This window comes from Aulonocara stuartgranti (genome assembly GCF_965226115.1).
Source record: "Aulonocara stuartgranti genome assembly, chromosome: 4".
In the NCBI taxonomy this organism is placed as follows: Eukaryota; Metazoa; Chordata; class Actinopteri; order Cichliformes; family Cichlidae; genus Aulonocara; species Aulonocara stuartgranti.
In genome coordinates, this window is record NC_138942.1 from 14,583,096 (window position 1) to 14,606,831 (window position 23,736).

Here is a 23,736-nt window from a genome sequence, read left to right on the forward strand (position 1 = left end):
TTGAACCATACAGTATTATCAATGAAGGATAGAGATTGTTGCCTTGGACAGAAACCACCTCTTGTGATTTGATGAAATATTTGCAATTTCACAGGGTTATTATAGAAGATTTGTCAACCCTAAAATCAACACCACAAAGCCTTTCATCTGCCTGTAGAGGACCAGAGCTTGAGAATCACACAAATTCCATCCCTGAGGGGGTATGAGGCAAAATTAAAACTAGATCTGAAAAACAATATAAAAACTACTTTCGGGGGAAAAAATGAACTTGAAAAACAGAGGAACTCTCTTTAGTTTTAGTTTCTGTTAGGTTATAATATTATCTAAAGTTTTTACCAATTATTTCTTACAGCTATGTAGTACAGCTGTTAATACCTGTGCTGACTTTTCTAAATCTTGCCTCTGACAAATGCCCTCCACACAATAAAAAGATGACAATGTCAACAAAAAGTGAAAATGTAAAAGTGCCGGAGCAGTAGCGCTGTAATGCATCTCTGTTTACGGGTGTACCTAATGAAACGATCAGTGCATATACAAAGACATGTTAAACATTAAGGTGCAGACAGAGTCAAAGCATTGTGAACTTTATTTTTTCTGTACTTTACATAAAAGTTTTTTTTTCTGGGCCCTAGCTTTATTAGAGCTGTACAGTATCTCTTCTATATAGCACATTGATGCATTAATGTATGCTCTACAGCTGTTTATGTACATGTGGACTGTGGTTGAGGATTAAAATCAATTTCTCTCTCATAATGCAACATGACAGATCAGAATAAATCAGTTTTCACAGTTTGAACAGTTCAGTTCGATCTTCTATGATAATTCTAAGACTTTTACTTTCCACTGTTGACACACCTCCAGCCCACCACAGCAAACTTTATTTTGATGTTTATCCTGCCAGGACTGGCAGCGCTGAGGAAGCGGAGAAGCCCAAGCATGAAAACACAACTGATGCATACAGAACTGAAAGATTAATAACAGGATTGTTTAACCCTGAATAAAACTTTAGACTGCACCTGAAGTCTTTGTGGATACAATAACTTATTTGTGCGCATGTGGATGCTGTTATCACCGTTATGTTTCTCTTCTGATAAAGAATAGAAAACTAACATTGACATAAGAAATTACAAGTGTTTGCTATCACCATTGCTTCTATGGATGCTCGACAGAGGTCTCTTGTTCCAGGATCCACTTTGGCAGAGGTACAAAGTGCATAATCCTCTTGGTTTTTGATACAGGGCTGGGTAGGTAGGTCTGTAATACTCCATCCAGAACTACAGTTGTCCAAATCCCAGTATTCCTCTTTCCGTTGTCCTCCTACTTGTCTTCTGACACACTGATGGAGGCTCTCAGTTCATGGAAGATCTTTTACCTTGAAAAGGAAGCAAAAAAAAAGAAAAGAAAAAAAAAAGAACTTAAGACAACAAGAAAAACAGCCAAATTGAAAAGATAAGGAGCAGACACCTGATACATCCCTAAACTGGCTAAATGCACTGTGTTCTTATGCGACAGCCACAAACCAGATAACAAAGTATTAAAAAAGTATATTAAAAAAGTTTACTGTTTGTGAACAACAGCACGAGAAAAGGTTCAGTGAGAGATGAACATAAATCAGTAACCAGTCCTACCTGGTTTGTGGCTGTCAGGACGAACTAAATAATTTCCTTAATTTGGAGAAGAAGCCAACTTGTTGATTCAACTCTGCCTTGTTGTCATGTTTTCTTTGCCCTGCCTCAGACCGCCTACCACTGCTGCCCCCACCTGGACAGAGATTGATACTCCATCAGCCAGGTTTATCAACTAGGCAGAAATTCCTTTCTCAATCTTATTTCAGTGGACCAGAAGTACACAGCAAAAACCACAGAAGAAGGTAGAAGTAGGTAATGAAAAAAGCAGGAAACCAGATGAAGCTGTGTACCTGTGGTGGTGGCAGTGACACCATTTACTGTCCCCTCTATGTCCGTCTCATCCTCAGCGTAGCTCATCAACAGAGCTCTTTGCCTATCTGTGAGATTCCTATACAGGAAAACAAGGTTTTAGCTTTATTGTGATTTAATACATTTTTAAATTACACTGCAAGGATGTCAGTGCAGTCTTACTTGGGTATTTTAATTTTGACGTGGATGTAGTGATCTCCAAAGCCATAGCCACTGACTCGAGCAATTCCCTTCCCTGACAGGCGGATCCTCTGGTCTGTCTGGATGCCTGCAGGGATCTAAAGACAAATCCAGTCAATTGTTACACTGAATGTGTTTGAAATGTTGCCCAAAGTTGTTGTTATTCGGGTAACAAGACTTTCTACTTACAGATAAATTCAGAGTTTCATATAGGCCCTGTGTTCTCGCTGTGCCGCCCAGGATGGCTTGCGCTACGGATACGTAAAGGTCAGAGTGGATGTCTGCGCCGTCCCTCCTGAATATGGGACTTTTTTGGACCTGGTCACAATCACACGGCAATCCCATTAAAGAGGCTCAGAAGGAAACCCTTCTGGAAGGTCTGGCTATGAGATTAGCATTAAATAGCAGCAACTGATGCGCAACAAATACCCACCTTAAATGTGATGAAGATCTCCTTCTTTCCAACCGGCATTCTCACGGTCTGACCATCCTCCACTCCTGCAGGGCATAATATGTAGTATCAATTAAAACGACTTTTAACTTGAACAGTGGAACGATCCATCTCAAAGAATAATCCCATTAAGATCAACACCAGCAGGCTTTAAAAGGTACAAGGAGGAGATGTCGCTTACATTTATACTTTAAATTTTTAAGATTAAATGTCTATTTTGTTTTTCTAGACTAAACACCTCAATACAGAGATAAACTATCCTCCAGTCCACAACTATTTAATTATACATTTAGGACAGAGCTAATTAACTTTCTGGCACAAGACCATTTTCAATTTAATATGCATAACTATACGGACAAAAAAGGAGCCAAAATAACCCTGATTACATTACTCGAGTCACATTATGTATTTAACTAGTTAAGAGTAATTTTATCTTTGCATTCTTTCAAATTCTGAGTGATTAAACTATCTTTTACTCAATGTTCATCAGTGAAGCTGCCCTTTTAGGCAATGTTTCAATAACTTTGTGAAACAGCCTATAGCAAAGCTTGCTTTGGCACATGGTCCTGCTCATTAAAAATGAATGCAAACATATCCTTGAGGTATTTGCAGCGTGTAAACAGTAGTCAGATAAACAGACTTGAGTGTGACTGACCTGCAGGCACAGGAACCATCACCGTCTTCTTCTGTTTGGTTTGTCCCGTGCCACGACAAGAGTTGCAGGGGGTGGAAATGACCGTGCCTTTGCCACCGCAGCGCCGACATGTGGAACGCATCACAAATGGGCCAGTATTTACTGTTTCCTATAGCGGGGAAAATTAATGTTTAATAACACACTTGGAAAAAAAAAAGAGATAGAAACGAGATGATTGTTGGAGCTCTTACCATGCCAGAACCATTGCAGTTGTGGCAGTGTTGCACCTTAGTGCCTGGCTCGTGGCCTTTACCATCACAGCGCTGGCAGGCTGTTTCGATGTTAACTGACATCTCTTTGTTGACTCCCTTTGCTGCCTGAGTAAATGTCAGCTCCATAATGTACTATGAGAGGGAGGCAAAACAAACAAATAAAACATGTAAGAAGAGGACATTCTGATTGATAAAATAAACTGTTTCAATTAGAATCAGCTAAGGAATCGCTCGTCTTCACTTCACCCTATTTCACAATATCCCTCTAACCTCCTGTGGCTGATCAAATATGGCGCCGAAGTCTCCAAAGCCGCGGCCTCCAGAGAATTCTCCAAAGATTTTGCGGAAGAGCTCCTCTGGATCCACATTGCTGGCATGTCCACTCCAGTAATGCTGTCCTCTACCCGCCTGACCTGCATCAAAGCCCGCTGTGCCATATGTATCATACTGCTTCCTCTTCACTTCATCACTAAGAACCTATGAAGAACAAAGTAAGGTAATAATGGTAAAACCTGGAGATGTTTCATAGGTTTCAATGGGCAAAGCAAATCTAGAGTAGAATTAATGCCCAAAACCAAACCTCATAAGCTTCAGCCAGCTGAGCAAATTTTTCCTTGGCTTGTGGGTCATCTTTGTTGGTGTCAGGGTGATACTTTTTAGCCATCTGAGGGACAGCAAACATGAACACACCGTCAGCTACTGCAAACACTACTGTGCTCAGTTCAAGCTGCATCTCAGGCAGGAACAGACCTGGTAGTAGGCTTTCTTGATCTCCTTCTGCGTTGCTGTGCGAGGTACCCCAAGAACCTGGTAAAAGTCCTGTTTGCTGCTGGCAGGGGCACTTGTGTGAAAGGACTGAGTGTAGACAGCGTTTGGTGGTTTGAGGCCTGGAACTGTTCAGCAGGGTGAAAGGTGTGAGTACAGTTTCAAGACATTTAAAGAGAAATGCAGACAAGTAAAAAGACGCCAGATGGAGGACAGCTTTAATGTAAAACTTGGATGCATCTACAACCAAATAACACTAGAGTGTGGATCTGAGAATGTGTGGTTGTTTGTCTCTCGGTTAGCTCTGTGATGGACTGACAATCTGTCCAGGGTGTAGCCTATATCAGCTGGGATAGGCTGTAGCCCCACTGTGATCCTAAGAGGTATGTATGGATAAATGAGATGTCTCTCCAAATGCAGTGGTGCATTTTTAACTAAAAAGTTAAAGTTGTGGCTCATCTGTCCACAAATCCACTGTACAAGAAGTATTGTGGATCATGTTAGATGGTTTCCTCTGTGGGATTATTCCAATAACACAATTCTTGAAAAATAAGATGTGGAATAAAAATGTAAGTAAGCTGTGGATATTTCTGTAGGTGTTTGTGTAACTGTGTCACTAATTAGTGTGTTTAACATTGTTTTCTGCGGTTAGTTAGCGAGTGTAGGTGACAAATAATGCTAAAAGACATGAATGGAAAGCATCCTTAGACTAACCCTAACTGACAGAAGATTCTAGAAACAACACAGATCCCTAAAGCCCCCTCCAAATGTGGAGCATGTGAATTAGTCAAACTGACAGGTCTAATGTTAGTGTTAAGTTACTGACCAGGCCAAAATCTACAGTCTGACAGCAAAATGTAACACCGGCATCGGTCTCCTGCAAACTGAACTTAATGGCTGCAAAGTATGCAAGACTGACTGCATCACATTTGATCAACTTTGAGAGTGCATCATAAAAATGCGCCGGTCTCCAAGCTCGTCTTTTCTTCAGTGTTTGCTTGAACCGTCATGAGGGCACTTTTATTTAGCTGTCTTACCCTGCGTCATTCGAGTGAACTTCAAAACAATTAGCCTAGAATAGCCTAGAATAGCCTAGCCTAGCCTAGCCTAGCTAAGGCTACTACCATATGGCTAACACAGCTCTTACCTGACAGCCCTCTCAATGTCACCGCTTTCCCCACTCCGCCACACACCAGGCTCCCATCGCGCCACAGTTTTTCGGCCCGCAGTGTAGAGAAACTCCGGACTTCTCCATGCCCAGAGCACACAATAGCACTGACAGCTCTCCGCTGTCCTGAAGACACGGCGACTGTAATCCAACGTGAGGAGCAACGAGCAGCCGAGGACGCCATCATTGCTACACTGGCCGCCGCTCCAGACGCTCTGCGCATGTTCGGGAAACAGTGGGCGTCTCCCACTAACCCCCCCCCAAAGATATTCTGTTTAATCCGAGATGTCACTCTCTCAAGAAAATATGAGCTTTGAAAATTTAACTTAAATCACCTTTTCTTTTTTTAAATAAATTCTGCTTAAGAAGTCACATCATATAAATCACGACCGGCTAAAATTATTCAATTTCCCCTGACTTTCCTCTGTATATCGAACATAACAAGTGACAAACGAAAGAGGATGCACACCTTTTGCAACACGGCGTAGCGCGTGAAGACAGCAACAATCCAGAAACAAATCTCCCGCCCTGTCGGACAGCTCCGTGGAGCAAAGCGAGCGAACACTTAAGCGGCAAGGCTGAACTGTCAGCTGTAGAAGGAACCCTCCTTTGCCGAGTACCAGCCACCTCGACACAGACACCCGGAAGGCACGAAAGTCAGTTTGAGAGGGCAGCATGAATCGCTTTAAGACCTCCAAATTCAAAAACACCACTCCGAAAATTGCCAAGAAAGATGTGAGTAGCTTGCGAGCAACAGAATAGGTGCAGATTTGCTAGCTAGCGTTAGCGTTGGTAATTAGCTCTGTGGTGTGCTCTTTTGTGGGGAACGCCTGCGTGTTTGCAAGGGATGTTGAACTTCCTGCATCTGGAAATCTGCACAGCATTCAGAGCAGGAGATGCAAGTGTTCTGTGGGCTCTTAGTGAAGACTGAAATCATTGTGGTTGCACACTGCTGTCAGCCGTGATAGGATGCTGTGGTGATGCACATCACCATACTTGTGTTAAAATAGCTTATTAGCTCTTTGCTGCAGTATTATATGGTTTTGATTGCTCCGATTTTCAGTCAATGGGAAAAAATATAAAATTTCCCCACTGGGAAAGGAAAATAATAATAATAATATAACTACCATATAACTACCACAGTTGCCTCTTTTTCAGTGATAGTAGTCCTGCAGATTGCAATTGTTGACATGTCTGGACTGGACTGCAGTGTCTTGCATACAAATCTGGACCAATTCTTTCTCAACTTTAAACGCCTAAAGCTCTGCTTTGTGAGGTGTATATTATTATGTAATCCCCAGCTTTTTTTATTTTATTTTATTTTTAAAGCCGAGGCAATCCTTGGCATGCACAGAAACAGTGGTATCTCTACAAATCTGTGCCCGGGGTTTAAGACAGCAGGTGGTGCTTTGCTCTTGTGAATGTTAAACTAGCCCTTTGCACCGGAGAGCAGATTTAATGTGAAGTCATGTGTCTGTGTGCTGACATTTTATACTCAGTGCAGGGGTGAAATGTTGGTCAAGAGGAGATGCAGGATTATGTGGCTAGAATGAGAAAAGAAAGCAATTTTATGTCAAAGCTACTTCAAATCATAGGCCTGCAGAGGAATTTAAAAAAGGTAGTGAAAGAAAGTGACCAGTGAACATAAAGTTGTCTTTCAGATGATATAACTAGAAGTTTTATAGACTCAGTTATTGTAATAATCAGCATTATATGTGGTTTAGATTGAGGAATTTAAGTTAAGTCATATGTTGTGATTTTGTTTGGGATTGAAACGGCCTCTAGTGTGATGTATTTGCATTTGTTGTCTACCTCGCTTTTGACACAAACATGTCTAGTTTTGTTGCAATAAATGCAAAGAGTGCTTTGAAATGAATGAACAGAGCAGCAATACATCTCTTCTGCAAGGCTGTCAGAGCTGTCAAAGTGCCCTTTAGCGGCTGAATGACCATCAGGATTGCTCTTAGTTTCCTGAATAGCAGCGCAGCAGTACTTACTGGAGCATGCTGTACAGACACACTTTCCTCTAGCTGCTCTTGCCTTGTTAATGTTATGAAAGAGTTTTAAGAGTTCTCTGCTGTGCAAAGCAGGGAGGACTTCCACTTCCTTCCCACTCATGCGTGCATGTGTGTGTGCTCTCTGTCAGATCCTTCCTGTTTATTGCAGCGTTTGCTTTCTTTTTCTTTTTTTTTATGGTTGTGACAGTGTGTGGCTTAATATTATGAAACAAAGAGGAGATGGTTGTTTGTGGTCTTTTTTGCATTGACTTATGCTTGCGCATTATTAAACCCATGTGTTTCCACTAGGAGTGGATCAACAATGTCCATGCTGGCTCCTTTGCCTCCCAGGGCAACCACATCAAAGCAAGTTCCAAGCTGGTGGCTTTCAATACTGAGCAGGCTGGTAAGACTATAAAGGTTTGGCAGAACAGTAACATTCCCTTATACTGTGCTGTGAAAAGGTATTTGCCCCCTTCCTGATGTCTTTGTAAGGTTTTCCAACCTGGGTTGATTACTGAAACTGAACTCAGCTTTTCAAAAATGTGGTTAATTATAGTTAAATCAGGAGTTAACAAGGGTGGGGTGTTACTTTTCAAATAGGGCCAGATAGGTTTGGATCGATTGTTTTTTCCGCTTCTTAAATAAAATCATCACGTTAAAAATACATTTGAATTTACTCAGGCTTATCTTTGTCAGATAGAAGTATCCACTTTTTACAGTATGAGTCATGTTTATACTGCTGTTACCCAAGTTCAGAATATCAAGATTGTCATGGTCCTGGGCCATGTGGGCCCAGTATTCTTAGTTCCTTGTATTTTTGTATTTCGTTCCTTATTTAGGCCATGTTTTCTGAGTTGCCCTGTTGTGTTGTTCCCTAAGTGTTTTCCCTTCATGGCTTTTACCCCCTGTGTGCCCCTCTGTGTATCTGTGAGCCCTCGTCTCTCCTTATGTTTTATTCCATGTGGCCCCTGCCCATTATGTCTAAGTTCTCCCCGTGCTCTCTCTCCCCCCTGTGTGCCCTCTATGTATTTATGAGCCCTCGTCTCCCTTTGTGGTTGTTTCATGTTTCCCCAGCCCGTTATGTCTGTGTTTTCCCCGTGCTCTCTCTCCTCCTGTCTGAACCTCTGTGCCTGTACATGTCATGTTCAGTTCACCCCGCCCTGTCTCGTTATGATTATCAGTATCACCTGTGTTCCCCGTGTGTGCCCACTTTCCTCGTTTACCCTCTGTGTATTTCTGTCTGAGTCTCCCTCTGTTCGGCGTCGCGTTCTCCCTCATGCTGTGTGTGATTCCCCTGTGTTCCTTGGTGAGCTTTATGTTAGTTTTTCCCAGTTTAGTTTTGTATTGTTTCTCGTGGCCAGCAATAAAGCTGTGTTTTTGAGTTCATCCCCGTGTGTGTGAGTTTTGCGATTGGGTCCTCATCCTGCCTGCCACACAGCCAAAACATGACAAAGATAACATAACCTAAAAATCAAACACAGTTAGAAGGAACATTTTGAATTTTTGAAAGGATAATTCCTGACATTTCCTGTCTGCTGTACGTGTCCACAGGTGGAGGCATGCTGGGCCTGTCTTCAGTCCAACCAGGCTCAGACGGCCAGCGGGCTGTCACCCAGATTTCCTGCCATTCTGGTAGTTTTTTTTTTTTTTTTAATCCTTTTGATTGCCTCTTAAACTCTTTAAAAACAGAAATCACATGAGAAATCTACATGATGTTTCTCAGAAGTGAAAGTAGACACATGACCTGGTTCTAATATCTTATGCTAATGTCTATTAATTAATTTTCCTTCTCTCCTGTCAGATCTTGTGACTGACATGGACTTCTCTCCTTTTGATGATAGTCTCCTGGCAACATGCTCAGTAGATGAAACGGTGAGCTGTTCAGTGTCCTACTTCTTTCTGACCTTGTTCGTTCAAATATACTCATAAGCCAACGTTCCATCGTCTCAGGCCTTGTTATTCCTGCCAGGATTTTGAATTGTTTTTCCTATTTAAACGTTTTGAAGACTCCTTTCTCTCAGCCACAGGTGCCCCAGCTTACTGGAATGTGCTGAGCGGGGTCCTGCGTCTTCATACTCAGCAGCTCGGTTTACCTCACAGACCCGTAAAGATATGCAACTTTTGCCGCACACACGAACCAAAGTGATCTGCAATGCCCCGCATCTGCAAAACACTTTCTCTCCTCTTATCTTTTGCCAGCACGTCATATTGTTTCACCAGCTTGGTTGTGCTGAGCAGGGAAAATGTCTGGGAAACGTGATCTCAATTGTGTGTTTTTCCTGACTTAACTAGACTTTATATAAACTCTTTTTCATAAATTTTCATGTAATCTGATATTGATGTTAGAAACATAACATGAGCCCAGACCCCAAATTATTCAACATTTAGAGAAATACATCATTTGACGGCCTGGTTGATGTTACACTTTGATATTTTAATTACATGCTGTTTTGATCTTCTTCACACAGTTTGTTCCCTTTGTGAGGCTAGACAACCACAGCTCCTGCAGTCTTATGGTTGCTTAGCCTAGCCATGACCGGTTGGTGAGGGGAGGGAGAGAGGACAAAAAACACACTGTAGAAGAGAGCCACACAATAATAATACTTAATGATTAAATGCAGAGTCATGTATAAACACATTTAGTGAGTGAGTGAAGAAGAAACCCTCAGTGCATTATGGGAATCCTCCCAGCAGCTTAGGCCTATTGTAGTGTAACTAAGGGAGGATTCAGAATCACCTGATCTAGCCGTATTGTTTGTTTTGCTAAGAGGAGGGAGCGGGGGAGAAAAGGGATGAAGGTTTGTTTTTTCCCTGAAATGGATACAGAGATGGCAGGAAGAGGGAGAAAGAGCCATTATCTTTATTTTTAGTCCTTTCGTGTGCGCAGGTGAAGCTGTGGCGTTTGTGTGATCTGGCGCAGGAGCAGTCCAGCAGTCCAGAGCTGACCCTGCGGCCAGGTCAGGGCAGGCTCGAGCTGGTGCTCTTCCACCCCACCTCCTCTGGCTTGCTGGCTGTTGGCACCACTAAGTCTGCTCAGATTTGGGACACCAACTGCCAGGAAGCACCGCTAGCAGGTAACTACAACCAGCAGCTGAGCACAGTTAAATTTTTTTATTTGAAACAAATCTCAAAATCTTTGTTCGTACATCATGTGCCGTGCTGTTTTTCACATGTAACATTTCAGTCTGTGTCAGTTAGTTGTCAGTAAATGTGCCGCATTTTGTTTCTGTGTGTAACAAAAGTTTATATATGGAGTGGAGTGAAGTGCTTGCCCTTTTTTTGTGTTGGAGACTCTCTCACTGACACTGCCTACGTTTTACAGCCCTGTGGCTCTGTCTAAGTGCTGGAGCAGCAGAGGTAATGTTTTGGTTTGCAATCCTGGCCCCAGTCTCCTTGGATTGGCCTCAGAATATAATCACTATCCTCTGGCCTCACCCCCCCCACACCCCCCCCACACCCCCAAAAAAAACAAAAAACAACCCCAACCCACACACATATACTGTGTCCCTCCTTCTCCACCCCCCCATGACAGCTGGCCTGGCTGCTGCTGCTCACTGCTGATCCAACCTGCCACCGTGTCTTTCATCGCCCTCATTTGTAGTTTTCTTTCCATGTGTGGTCAAGGAGCAAGATCTGAATGAGAAAATGTGCATCTAAGTGAGCGTGTGTTTGGGTTCTTGTGTTTATTTGTTTGTTTTTTCGCTCTTCACTTTTACTTTGTGTGGCACTGTCCTAACAAGAGCACCCTTCATTTTTTGGTGTGTGTCATGGTGAAATGATTCACACAAGCTATGCTGTGATCACTTATGGCACTTCAGCTTACACGTGCCATGCTTTGAATTTCTTACATATGCCTACACTGGTGAAAGGTGTAAACCACTCATACTTTTATTGTTGTGTTTTCTGAACACTGTGTGCTTGATTTATGGCCTCATCTCTTCCCTGCATTTTCATGAAGTGACCTCTTTACATTGATGTGTGTGTTTTGTTTTCTTTTTTGTCTTGTCTGTGTTTGTGCTGTCAATCTGTCCTCGCTTCCCTCTTTCTTTCCAAACCATTTTAACTTTCTTTGTCATTGTTTTGTCACTGTCTAACATTAACATTATTTCCAGTTTCTACCACTTTAAAAGATCCATTGCGTGTTTGCAGTTCTAGAGCAGCACGGTGACCAGGTGCAGAGTCTCGGCTGGAAACTCGATGGATCTCTTTTGGCTTCCTCCTGCAAGGTGAGGACAGCTCAACCTGAACAGGATGTTAAGTCTTAGTCAAAACTAAGTCAAAATGCACAAGCACTGTGTAAAAAAAAAAAAAAAACTAAGGAAACCTCACGATTCAGCAGTTTGTAGAACCAGCTGTAGCAGCAATAACTTGAAGTACTTGTTTTTCTTTATCAGTCCCTCACATCATTGTGGAGGTATTTGGCCCACTCAGTTCATTGAGGTTTTATGGGCATTCTCTTATGCACAGCTCTCTTAAGGTAACACCATAGCATTTCAGTCGGGCTGGGGTCTGGACTTTGGCTAGGCCATTGTAACACCTTGGGTCTTTCACCTTGGATCATTGTCCTGTTGCATGATAGAAATTTGGTCAAGCTTCAGCTGTCAGACAGATGGGCTCACATTTGAGTAAGAATACTTTGGTTTACAGAGGAGTCCATGGTTTACTCAATAACTGCAAAATGTCCAGGCCCTGTCACTTCTACACTAGCCCAAAGCATCACCTCTCCACCACTGTGCTTAAAAGTTGGTATCACATGTTCTTGCTGAAATGCCGTGCATGTTCTTTTTAGAGAAGAAAGACAACCCTCCCCATCCCTTTTACTGAACTTTACCATTTAGCATGCTAACTGAGGCCTGTAGAGTCTAAGATAGAGGTCTTGGGTTTTTTGCTGTTTGTCTGAACATTAAAGTCAGTTCACCCCAAGGTCAGTACAGTCTGAATTTACTGGGGCTTTCACTGCTGGTAAAATTGGCACCAATCATGAATGTTTTCCACTTGCGAATACTTTAGTTCACTGAACTGACTTCAGATTGTTTGGAAATGACTCTATAACCAGATTGATGAGCAACAAAAACAGCTTCTGTAAGTTCAGAGAAATTGATGTCCTCTTTGGACTGATCGAGCAAACTGACAAAAGTTCTGCTTTTATGGAGGTGCTCACACTTACTGATGATCAATTAATCAAGTACATTTGATTAGCAGCACGTGGCTGCTACTTACTCTCTTAATTCCTATGCAATCAGTAAAGATGTTTTCAGTTTTTCACATACTGCTTCTGCATTTTGACTTTGTTAAATATATAATAGTGTCACATTAAAATAATATATCGTGTGATGTAATTCATCTGGGGTTGTATTTACTAAATATTAAGACCCTTTTAGGGACAGATTATTTTCATTAAATCCTAATGCATTAAATCATAGACGTACTTTCTTTTTACTGTGACTGTACGTTACAGTGATTTAAAGTGAATGCTGTAACCCTCTAATATATGGACGGAGGGTTGATTGCTCTAGTTGCAGTTGTGGTTTGTGACCACTAGATGCAGTCAGTGTCTCACACTGAGTGCAGAAAGCCCCACTTTGAACATTGCTGCACTTTATCTGTTTATATGAGTTAATTTCAGAAAACTGTTAACACGGGTCAAACTTATAAAAAAGGGTGGGGGTCACATTACACATTAGATCAGAAACTGTTGAGCAGGTCTTTAGAGGGGAAAAGGGGATACATTTAGAAAACCAATTTTATAGCAAAAGATGTAATTTACCGTTTATTAATGTTTTTGGCACCATTATTAACATATTAAAACAGAAGGCCTGTGGAGATTTTCTTCATCAGACTGGAAACTTCAGTCTCTTGGCAATAAAGGCTCTAATAATGGAAACAAGCTGCGTACAAAGGATAAATATATCAAGGCCTTTGTTTTGTCTTGCCCCCACCTGACCCCTGAGCCCCAAACCCAATAAGAAGAATTAGAATCTGGTGAACAGTGCTTGTTTGACATCTCCACTGGGTATGTGGTTTATAGGAAAAGCATGAAATAAACTAAATTAATTGCTCAAGAAAGGAAGTCTGGAAAGCTGTGTCTTTATGGCCAAAGGGTTTTCTGTTTGGGTGTTAATAATTTAGGCAAAGAAAGAAGAAGAAAGGATGTGGTTTAAATCTGTTTAGGAATAGAAGTTTATAAGTTTAGAGGGAATTATTTGATGAGTATATTTTGAATATAGAAAGAGCCCAGGGATCATTTTTTAAATATTATTCTGTTGTACACTGTTTTAACTGTCACATTATGCACTAGAGTAAACTTTACTAAAAGCTCAAATTAAGTGATTGATATGAAAATATGACAAATACTTAATGAGCTTACTTGAGCTTGAGACCAAATAAACTTTGACACAGAAATATACCACATGCATGTAATTAGCAGGTAACATTGTTGGCCCAGGCTCCCTTTGTTTGTCTTTGCTCTGACAAGTAACAAATTAATCCAGCAGTCATGGATTGTGTCCAAATGATGACATTAAGTTGACAGGATAATAGCCTTCACCGGAGCTAACAAGCCTTTCTGTCCAAAGTGAGACTTAGACGGAAAGAACCAGGCACCTCAGAAACAAGTGTGCAGAGGTGTGGCGGTGGGGTGGGGTGCAAGATCAGAGGCTGTGAGGCCTCTGAGGTTCTTGCCCCATTGGGCTCTGGTGTCATTTAACCAAAAGGCCCCTTTCAGTCTCCCCAATCTAGCTTATTAAAGCAAATAGGGCCTGCCAACATGTGGGTCCAATCTCTCCAGCCCTCCTGTAGGGTAAACACTGCGCACAGGGCTGGGTTGGGGGAAGATGAAGGGGAGACCACCACCCTGAGGAGCAAGAATCATGACAGGCCTCATTTGAACCTGGAGAGATGTGTATTTATGACACACTGTGGAGAAAGGCAGCATTCAGTGCAATGAAACCCACAGGTAGTGTGAGCAGGGATGGAGGTAGGCCCTTGTTTATCTGAATGATGGACGGGCCTGGGTGGTATGCTGTCTGGAAGTGAGGTGTCTGTGGGTTTATGCCCCACGGTTCACCTTGAATTTTGAATTTTATCTGTGCTCTGTCTCCCACAGAGCACAGAATCACTGGTTAAAAGGTTGTGTGATCCCAAACTGCCAGTCACAGTTACACTACACTAGTAACCATGGGAAACAACAAGCTGGCAGGACAGTGTGTTTGATGAGTGAAGTTGGAGTGAGAGAGCAGCCCTCGCCGAAGATTCCCAGCATCTGTGTGTGTGTTTGCACACATGTGAAAGTTGTGTGCAACACACAAGTGGCGAAAACTCATTAACAGCAGCTTGAGAATGAGGCTCCATCACTTTGATTATACAGCAGCTTTCTCAGCACACACACACACAAACACACTCATAAACACACACAAGGCTATCTGGCCACTCTGCATTTATGAGTTTAGGTAAAGTTTATATGTGTTGTTGTTGTCATAGGCTTAACAAGGTGTGTGTGTGTTCGCGTTTGCTTGCTGGAGAACATCTGTATGTGAGAAACCTCTCATTTGTGTATTTGCACAAGCTGGTGTCCTCTTCCATATCTTATGTGAGAGAGTCGGCATGTATGTGTTTGCATTGAAGGTTTCAGCATTCACAACATAATTCAAATAAATCATGGACATAATTGTTAGGGGCAGCACCAGCTTACTATCTCCCAAAATAAGCTCCACAAATAAATCTTTACCACTTAGAGATAGTTTAGAGCTCATAGATTGGTTTTAGACCAAATCTGGCATTTTGGCAGCAGGTGGGCTGTGGCCCATGTGGGTGTGTTTGTGTGTATGTCTGCCTTCTGAGTCTTTGGCTTAGCCCCAGGTCACAGCGGCCTGAAGACACAGCTTTGGGCCATCATACTCGTGGGTGGGCTTCACTCACACACGAGTGGAGAGGCAGAGAAAGAAGCAGAACGTTAGTTATTACCCTTGTTTACTACTCAAGTTAAAAAAATCGGAAAAATGTAGCTCTTTATTTATATTCTGTTGCACAGAGCTCATCTTTTTGTGACTTTAACTGCATCACAGTTAGCATAGTATATCTTTAAAAGTGCCGATGGTTTTGCCTTTAGAGTATTGCCTGCTGTCAGCTCCTCACGTTAGGCCGTTGCGGTGATCACGGTCGTGCTGCAGACACACATTCACATTCACAGTCACAGTTTGATCCCATTAAGCCCCCATTTCCTTCCAATCACATAGGAGCCACTGTGATTGGCTGCTTTGATTGATGCCTAATGCATGTTTGGGCTGGCCGGGGTCACGGCACGGGAGGCCACGGCGAGGTCACTGGGTTGCATTTGCTAACAATGAATCAGTGAGATCACGCTGATGAATAAGGGCACTTTGGAGAGCTTGTGTTGCTCTTTCTTAATTTTACTATAGATATATAGACTTTTTTAAAAAATACTTAAAAAAAAGCCCCTTTCCATTGAGCTTTTTTCCACAGAAGGAAAAAGAGGAAATTACAACACAGACATAATTTTTTTGGTTTTTAAAAAGTCCCAGTTTAAATTGGCCCTCTTAATATTTGTGTCATGTATCAAAAATAATAAAAATTTCTAATATTGCTAATTGACTTACTAAGTCTCTCTTTCTTTAATGCTTGGATAGGATAAGATGATCCGCGTGTTTGATCCCCGAGCCCAGCTGGCACCTGTTCAGGTAAGTCTCCAGTAAAAAGTCATCACAATGCTGCCAAAGGAACAACTGCAGCTGCTCTCTGGGCATTGTAACACTTGTAACTGTGGTCCACTTCTTGCTTTTTTTTGTGGCGTGGGATTTTGTTTACAGTGTAGAAGAAATAGAAAATCATCTCTCTTCAAAGTACCTATTGGTAGAATAACCACCCTGTTCATTGTCACTGTGCTCTACTGCCATTTACTGTAATATAAGCCCCTTTACTTTCCCGCACTCCATCTAGTGACAAACATGTTAACAGTAACCAAGAATGCTCACCACTGGCCACTCACAGTAATTCATCTACTACTGATTTATGGAAGTGCTGCACACGATGTCATCGCTGCTCTTTAATTCCCACGGGTACCCATCCCAGCCCTCATCCCTCCTTTTTTTCCCCTTTCTCCTCCACTGGCAATCAGCTTTGAGCCAATTTTATCCACCAGCAATGAGGGAGTGGAGTGGTAGGGCATTTGTGTGCTAAGGGGATGAGGAAGAAAAGATGAAGTGGGGGAGGCATGAGTGAGTGTTGCGAGAGGCAGCTCAGTATAGTGCAAATAATCTCACACATTTCCACAGTGGACCTCCCAGGCTGATTTAATTACTGGGGTAGTATTGTGCCTGATGGTCTCTTGTTCACATTTGTAAATATAAAGAATCTTGCAAAAACACAACATGAAGCAGCAGCTTTAATATATTATATCACAGAAATACCTGGAAGGCACAGCAGGCTGTATGGAAGTGAAGCATATTTGTGGGTTCATGCACCTGCGAACATGTGAAGACATTTGTATCTGCTCACACTGCACAGTATGTACTCGCCCATGTGTTCTTTATTGTGTGGATGCTTTAAGCATCCACACTATTGAGTTCCTGTTTCTCTTTATTCTTTATTATTCTTAGGACTTCCGTACACTTTTCGCCGTTTAACTACTTCCACAGTTTTTGTGCTATTTTCACCGTTCAAACTTTAAACTATTCAGCTATTTTTGCTAATGCCGGCTATGACTTTTGGTATTTTTAACTATTATACTTTTTAAAATATTAAGCTTTTTTCCTTTAATTTGTCCCATTGAAATGAATGGGAAACTTCAGCAATTCTGCTAAAATTTGCTTGTTTTTGAAACTTAACTACTTCCTCATACTTTCACCTAGAACAACCATTCAAATTTTAAAATGTTCACAAATTATTGGGCTATTCAGGTATGATTCAGCTTTTTCAAATCTTCTACTGTTTTACTTTTATGCCTCTTAAAGTTTTGAGTTGCAAAATTGTGATTTTTCACAAAATACATGCGTTGTTATGGTTGCTATGCTCTTGGCTTCCAGTGTGTCACTGAAGGTTTTGCAGTCTTCTCTTCATGTCCGAACAACTGTTTGCTACTTGCTCAATTTTCACTCAACTTCCACAAATTATACATCAAAACGTAGGTATTTTTGCTGGCTTTCAGGAAATGTCACTATCATTGTTGTGGGATTTATAGAATTTTCGCAAATCTCCTCAGACCAACACAATGTCAGAAAACTCTCCATATAAAGTCAATGGAGAGCTTGTTCAAAATCACCGCTGGATTTCTGTAATGAGAGGCATATTCGAATCGTCATATCTCCTTAACGAAGCAAAGTTAAGACATGAAGCTTGTCCCCGAATATCTTCAGACACCCCTGACGCTCACAATTCAAGAATTTCTTTCTCACCTATTACCGTTCTGAAATGAGTTGGACTTGTTTGAGGGTAGGAAATTCGTCCTTCGCTCAGATTTCTTCAGATTTCAAACTGTGGAAATGAACCACTTTTTTCTCTCGTCATAACTTTTTGTTGGATTTCCACAGAGACCTGAAAATTTCCATGATTGTTCACCAAAGCCTGCTGTCTCTTACGGTGAAAGAATGATATCGATACTCCAAATAGATTTCAAGTCACAAAGCGTTGTTTGAGGGCAAGTCAAGGCAGTTTTTGCTTCGCTCTACTCAGTTATGGTGCATTAGAAGTCAAATATCTTTAATAATTCATATTTTAATGATAAATGGTAAACACTGGAAGATTCCCCCATCTCTTCTGAACAAAACGGTGTAAGAATGACCGCTCTAGCCCCTACGGTTTGGAAATTATGGTCATTTGTTTGAGGGGAGTCCTCACTATGAGAAATAGGCTGCAATAATCCTGTGCCTCTCTGTGCTGCGTGTGTAAAAAGAGGCACATGTTTTGGCGGGAAAAAGTACACAGGCTCTCTGATTGGTGGATTCAAATTCAGCAGCTCCCAGGCTGACCTAGAAACTTACTTCTCTCTCCCTGTGCATTTTTTTGCTGATTTTTTCATTTAACAAGTATATTTGAGGGACCCTCAGCATGTTCAGCATTTTTTCAGCTGTCCATTTTGCTTTTCCAATTTTTCTGTTTAACTTATTACTATTGTGCTAAATCATACTATTTCTGCTATTTTATAAGATTTGTGCCTAATATAGTATTTCTGCTAAATTACAGTATTTCTGCTTTTTATACTATTTGTGCTAAAACATAGTATTTCTACTAAATGTAGTATTTATGCTTAATCATACTATTTCTGCTTTTTATGGGATTTGTGCCTAATATAGTATTTCTGCTTTTTATAGGATTTTTGCTCAAACATAGTATTTCTACTAAATGTAGTGTTTATGCTTAATCATCCTATTTCTGCTTTTTATAGGATTTGTGCTTAATATAGTATTTCTGCTAAATTATAGTATTTCTGCTTTTTATAGTATTTGTGCTAAAACATAGTATTTCTACTAAATGTAGTATTTATGCTTAATCATAGTATTTCTATATATTTCTGCCAGGTCCCCAGGCAGCCAATCCTCTGTGAGGACTTAGACATTCAAATTTTCAAATCAGGGCCTGCACGGTTTCCCAACCAATCATATATGTGTCCTGAGGCATTCAAATTTGCATATTGGGGCCTTCATGGCTTCTAAGCCAGCCAATCATATCTGAGGGCTGAGGAATTCAAATCCACAAATCAGGGCCTGCACGGCTTCCCAGCCAGCCAATCATATATGTGGCCTCAGGCATTCAAATTTGCATATTGGGGAATTCGTGGCTTCTAAGTCAACAAGTCATCCATGTCGTATATCTCTAAAAATTCACATTTTAATGATAAATTGTTAACACTGGAAGATTCCCCCATCTCTTCTGAACAAAACGGTGTAAGAATGACCGCTCTAGCCCCTACGGTTAGGAAATTATGGTCATTTGTTTGTGGGGAGTCCTCACTATGAGAAATAGGCTGCAATAATCCTGTGCCTCTCTGTGCTGCGTGTGTAAAAAGATGCACCTGTTTTGGCGGGAAAACGTAAACAGCCACTCTGATTGGTGGATTTAAATTCGGCAGCTCTCTTCTGTGTGTGTGTGTGTGTGTGTGTGTGTGTGTGTGTGTGTGTGTGTGTGTGTGTGTGTTTAGTGGGAGAGAGAGGACCCTGCCCTTATTTGGCAGCATGTCATTGTAGGATTTAAATTGAATATAGTTAGACTGGTTGACTGGATTAGAGCCTGTGTTTGTGTGTCCCTCTGTGCATTTCTGTTTCAATATGCCTCCATATTTGTAATTTTGTAAGTTATTACTATTCTGCTAAATCATAGTATTTCTGCTTTTCATAAGATTTGTGCCTAATATAGTATTTCTGCTAAATTATAGTATTTGTTCTTTTTATAGGATTTGTGCCTAACATAGTATTTCTGCTAAATTATAGTATTTCTGCTTTTTATACTATTTGTGCCTAATATAGTATTTCTGCTTTTTATAGGATTTGTGCCTAATATAGTATTTCTGCTTTTTATAGGATTTGTGCCTAATATAGTATTTCTGCTTTTTATAGGATTTGTACCTAATATAGTATTTCTGCTTTTTATACTATTTGTGCTAAAACATAGTATTTCTACTAAATGTAGTATTTATGCTTAATCATACTATTTCTGCTTTTTATGGGATTTGTGCCCAATATAGTATTTCTGCTTTTTATAGGATTTTTGCTCAAACATAGTATTTCTACTAAATGTAGTGTTTATGCTTAATCATCCTATTTCTGCTTTTTTTAGGATTTGTGCTTAATATAGTATTTCTGCTAAATTATAGTATTTCTGCTTTTTATAGTATTTGTGCTAAAACATAGTATTTCTACTAAATGTAGTATTTATGCTTAATCATAGTATTTCTATATATTTCTGCCAGGTCCCCAGGCAGCCAATCCTCTGTGAGGACTGAGAAATTCAAATTTTCAAATCAGGGCCTGCACGGCTTCCCAGCCAATCATATATGTGTCCTGAGGCATTCAAATTTGCATATTGGGGCCTTCATGGCTTCTAAGCCAGCCAATCATATCTGAGGGCTGAGGAATTCAAATCCACAAATCAGGGCCTGCACAGCTTCCCAGCCAGCCAATCATGTATGTGGGCTCCAGGTATTCAAATTTGCATATTGGGGAATTCGTGGCTTCTAAGTCAACAAGTCATCCATGTCATATATCTCTAAAAATTCATATTTTAATGATAAATTGTCAACACTTGAAGATTCCCCCATCTCTTCTGAACAAAACGGTGTAAGAATGACCGCTCTAGCCCCTATGGTTAGGAAATTATGGTCATTTGTTTGAGGGGAATCCTCACTATGTGAAATAAACTGAAAGAAGCAGGTCTATGTCTCTGTGCTGCGTGTGTAAAAAGATGCACCTGTTTTGGCGGGAAAACGTAAACAGCCTCTCTGATTGGTGGATTCAAATTCACCAGCTCCCAGGCTGACCTAGAAACTTACTTCTCTCTCCCTGTGTGTGTGTGTGTGTGTGTGTGTGTGTGTGTGTGTGTGTGTGTGTGTGTGTGTGTATGTGTTTAGTGGGAGAGAGAGGACCCTGCCCTTATTTGACAGCATGTCATTGTAGGATTTAAATTGAACATAGTTAGACTGGTTGACTGGATTAGAGCCTGTGTTTGTGTGTCCCTCTGTGCATTTGTGTTTCAATAAGTTATTACTATTCTGCTAAATCATAGTATTTCTGGTACTTTTCGGTACTTGTGCTAAATACAGTATTTCTGCTAAATCATACTATTTCTGCTTTTCATAGGATTTATGCCTAATATAGTATTTCTGCTAAATTATAGTATTTCTGCTTTTTATAGGATTTGTGCCTAACATAGTATTTCTGCTAAATTATAGTATTTCTGCTTTTTATAGGATTTGTGCCTAACATAGTATTTCTGCTAAATTATAGTATTTCTGCTTTTTATACTATTTGTTCTAAATTATAGTATTTCTGCTTTTTATAGGATTTGTGCTTAATATAGTATTTCTGCTAAATTATAGTTTTTCTTCTTTTTATAATATTTGTGCTAAAACATAGTATTTCTACTAAATGTAGTATTTATGCTTAATAATAGTATTTCTATATATTTCTGCCAGGTCCCCAGGCAGCCAATCCTCTGTGAGGACTGAGACATTCAAATTTTCAAATCAGGGCCTGCACAGTTTCCCAGCCAATCAAATAAGTGTCCTGAGGCATTCAAATTTGCATATTGGGGCCTTGTGGCTTCTAAGCCAGCCAATCATATCTGAGGGCTGAGGAATTCAAATCCACAAATCAGGGCCTGCACGGCTTCCCAGCCAGCCAATCACATATGTGGTCTCAGGCATTCAAATTTGCATATTGGGGAATTCGTGGCTTCTAAGTCAACAAGTCATCCATGTCATATATCTCTAAAAATTCATATTTTAATATTAAATTGTCAACACTTGAAGATTCCCCCATCTCTTCTGAACAAAACGGTGTAAGAATGACCGTTCTAGCCCCTACGGTTAGGAAATTACGGTCATTTGTTTGAGGGGAGTCGTCACTATGAGAAATAGACTGCAAAAATCCTGTGTCTCTCTGTGCTGCTGCGTGTGTAAACAGATGCACCTGTTTTGGTGGGGAAAAGTGCACAGCCTCTCTGATTGGTGGATTCAAATTCAGCAGCTCCCAGGCTGACCTAGAAACTTACTTCTCTCTCCCTGTGTGTGTGTGTGTGTGTGTGTGTGTGTGTGTGTGTGTGTGTGTGTGTGTGTGTGACATGTGCATGTGTGTTTCCTCATGTGTACATATTTGTGATTGTGTGGCTGTAATAATTTTTTTTGCAGATTTTTGTCATTTAACAAGTATATTTGAGGGACCCTCAGCATGTTCAGCATTTTTTCAGCTGTCCATTTTGCTTTTCCAATTTTTCTGTTTAACTTATTACTATTGTGCTAAATCATACTATTTCTGCTATTTTATAAGTTTGTGCTTAATATACTATTTCTGCTTTTATAGGATTTGTGCTTAATATAGTATTTCTGCTAAATGTAGTATTTATGCTTAATCATACTATTTCTGCTTTTCATAGTATTTGTGCTTAATATAGTATTTCTGCTAAATTTAGTATTTCTGATTAATTATAGTTTTTCTACTAAATCATAGTACAGTATTTCTGCTTTTTATAGAATTTGTGCTTAATATAGTATTTCTGCTAAATTATAGTATTTCTGCCAAATTATAATATTTGTGCTAAAACATAGTCTTAATTTAAAATTACAATATTCATAGTTCATCACAGTGTCTCTGGTAAATCACAATATTTCTGCTCTGTTGTACTATTTTTCTAAATCATAGTGTTTCTGTAATGTTTAAGTATTTTTGGCTAAATATATTCTTTCTGTTATCTTATACTATTTCTCCTAAATTCTTGTATTTTTGAGAAGTTATCATGTTTCTGGTAAGTTACAATATTTCTGCTAAATTCTGCTATGCTGTTATATTTCTGCCAAGTATTATGTTTCCTCTAAGATATTGCAGTTCTGCTAAGTTATTCCATTTTAGCAAACTTCTTTTGCTTCAGCAAAGTTTTTACAATTTCTGCAACTTTTCAGCTTTTTCAGCTACTTTTTGCATACAGCTTCAGCTTTAAGCATCCACACTGCATTTTCGCAGGAAATGCAAATTTTTCTAGTTTGTTTTGAATCTTTCGAGACCTTTATGTAAGGGTTACAGTTTCAGAGGTATGTCTCTGAAGTCAGCGAGGCAGCAAAGGAAAGGGTATGCAGATGATTTTATTTGTGCCACACGTCTTACTGCCTGTATAATGGAGTGAATGGGTGTCTGTTTTCTGAGGTAACATGAGCTGATTCTCTCCAGTCTTTGAACCCAGTTGTTTACATCAGGTGTCTCAGTGTTGATGTCATTTTAGCACACTGCTGTTCTGCAGCCTGTTGGAATTTTCTGCACAGGAGGATTTTCTCCCCAGAAATCCAATGCAGACTTTAAGAAGATGTGTCCAGCAGTGCTATAAATTGCCTGAAAATATGATATTCCAGGCAACTTGGTGCAGCCAAAGGGTGTCATTAGTTTAGATTAAATCAGTGCTGGGTAGTCTGTCTGTCTCAAACAGTGTCTCCAGTAGGAGCCAGTGGTTCCTAGTGGCGGGGATATGCTGCACTAGGACATTTTAGGAATGGGGAGAACCAAATACGTGAAAAGGCAAGGTCTTTGGGTCAGTTTAAAAAAAAATTTCCTAAACGAGTACTGCACAGATTTTGCACTTCACATCTATTCTTCCCAGTTCTGCTGCATCTGAATA

At 40.4% G+C, this 23,736-nt stretch overlaps 3 protein-coding genes across 4 annotated transcripts in view; 1 reads left to right on the forward strand and 2 right to left on the reverse strand.

The window, feature by feature from the left end:
• The window catches only part of tedc2 (tubulin epsilon and delta complex 2), a 278,694-nt gene that overhangs the window by 21,708 nt on the left and 233,250 nt on the right, over nucleotides 1–23,736 (reverse strand). The gene's annotated exons all lie outside the window — the stretch shown is intronic.
• On the reverse strand, nucleotides 569–5,658 carry dnaja3a (DnaJ heat shock protein family (Hsp40) member A3a). Of its 2 annotated transcripts, XM_082530277.1 has the most exons (12): nucleotides 5,387–5,658; nucleotides 4,225–4,367; nucleotides 4,055–4,138; nucleotides 3,745–3,951; nucleotides 3,454–3,606; nucleotides 3,224–3,371; nucleotides 2,551–2,615; nucleotides 2,307–2,435; nucleotides 2,100–2,215; nucleotides 1,919–2,016; nucleotides 1,629–1,761; nucleotides 569–1,372 (listed from the first exon to the last, which is right to left on the reverse strand). In XM_082530277.1, exons 1-11 carry the CDS (start codon nucleotides 5,628–5,630, stop codon nucleotides 1,643–1,645), a joined length of 1,506 nt encoding a protein of 501 aa, XP_082386403.1. In that variant the 5' UTR covers nucleotides 5,631–5,658; the 3' UTR covers nucleotides 569–1,372; nucleotides 1,629–1,642. The 2 variants fall into 2 exon arrangements, with proteins under 2 accessions (XP_082386403.1, XP_082386404.1); XM_082530278.1 differs by lacking the exon at nucleotides 1,629–1,761 and having other exon boundaries at nucleotides 5,387–5,654.
• coro7 (coronin 7) overlaps nucleotides 5,731–23,736 on the forward strand; it is a 115,600-nt gene continuing 97,594 nt past the window's right edge. Inside the window, exons 1-7 of the mRNA XM_082530273.1 lie at nucleotides 5,731–6,142; nucleotides 7,714–7,810; nucleotides 8,959–9,039; nucleotides 9,209–9,279; nucleotides 10,295–10,481; nucleotides 11,557–11,633; nucleotides 16,053–16,103. Coding sequence (XP_082386399.1) covers nucleotides 6,083–6,142; nucleotides 7,714–7,810; nucleotides 8,959–9,039; nucleotides 9,209–9,279; nucleotides 10,295–10,481; nucleotides 11,557–11,633; nucleotides 16,053–16,103 — 624 coding nt within the window. The 5' untranslated portion in view covers nucleotides 5,731–6,082. The remainder of the gene's footprint in view (nucleotides 6,143–7,713; nucleotides 7,811–8,958; nucleotides 9,040–9,208; nucleotides 9,280–10,294; nucleotides 10,482–11,556; nucleotides 11,634–16,052; nucleotides 16,104–23,736) is intronic.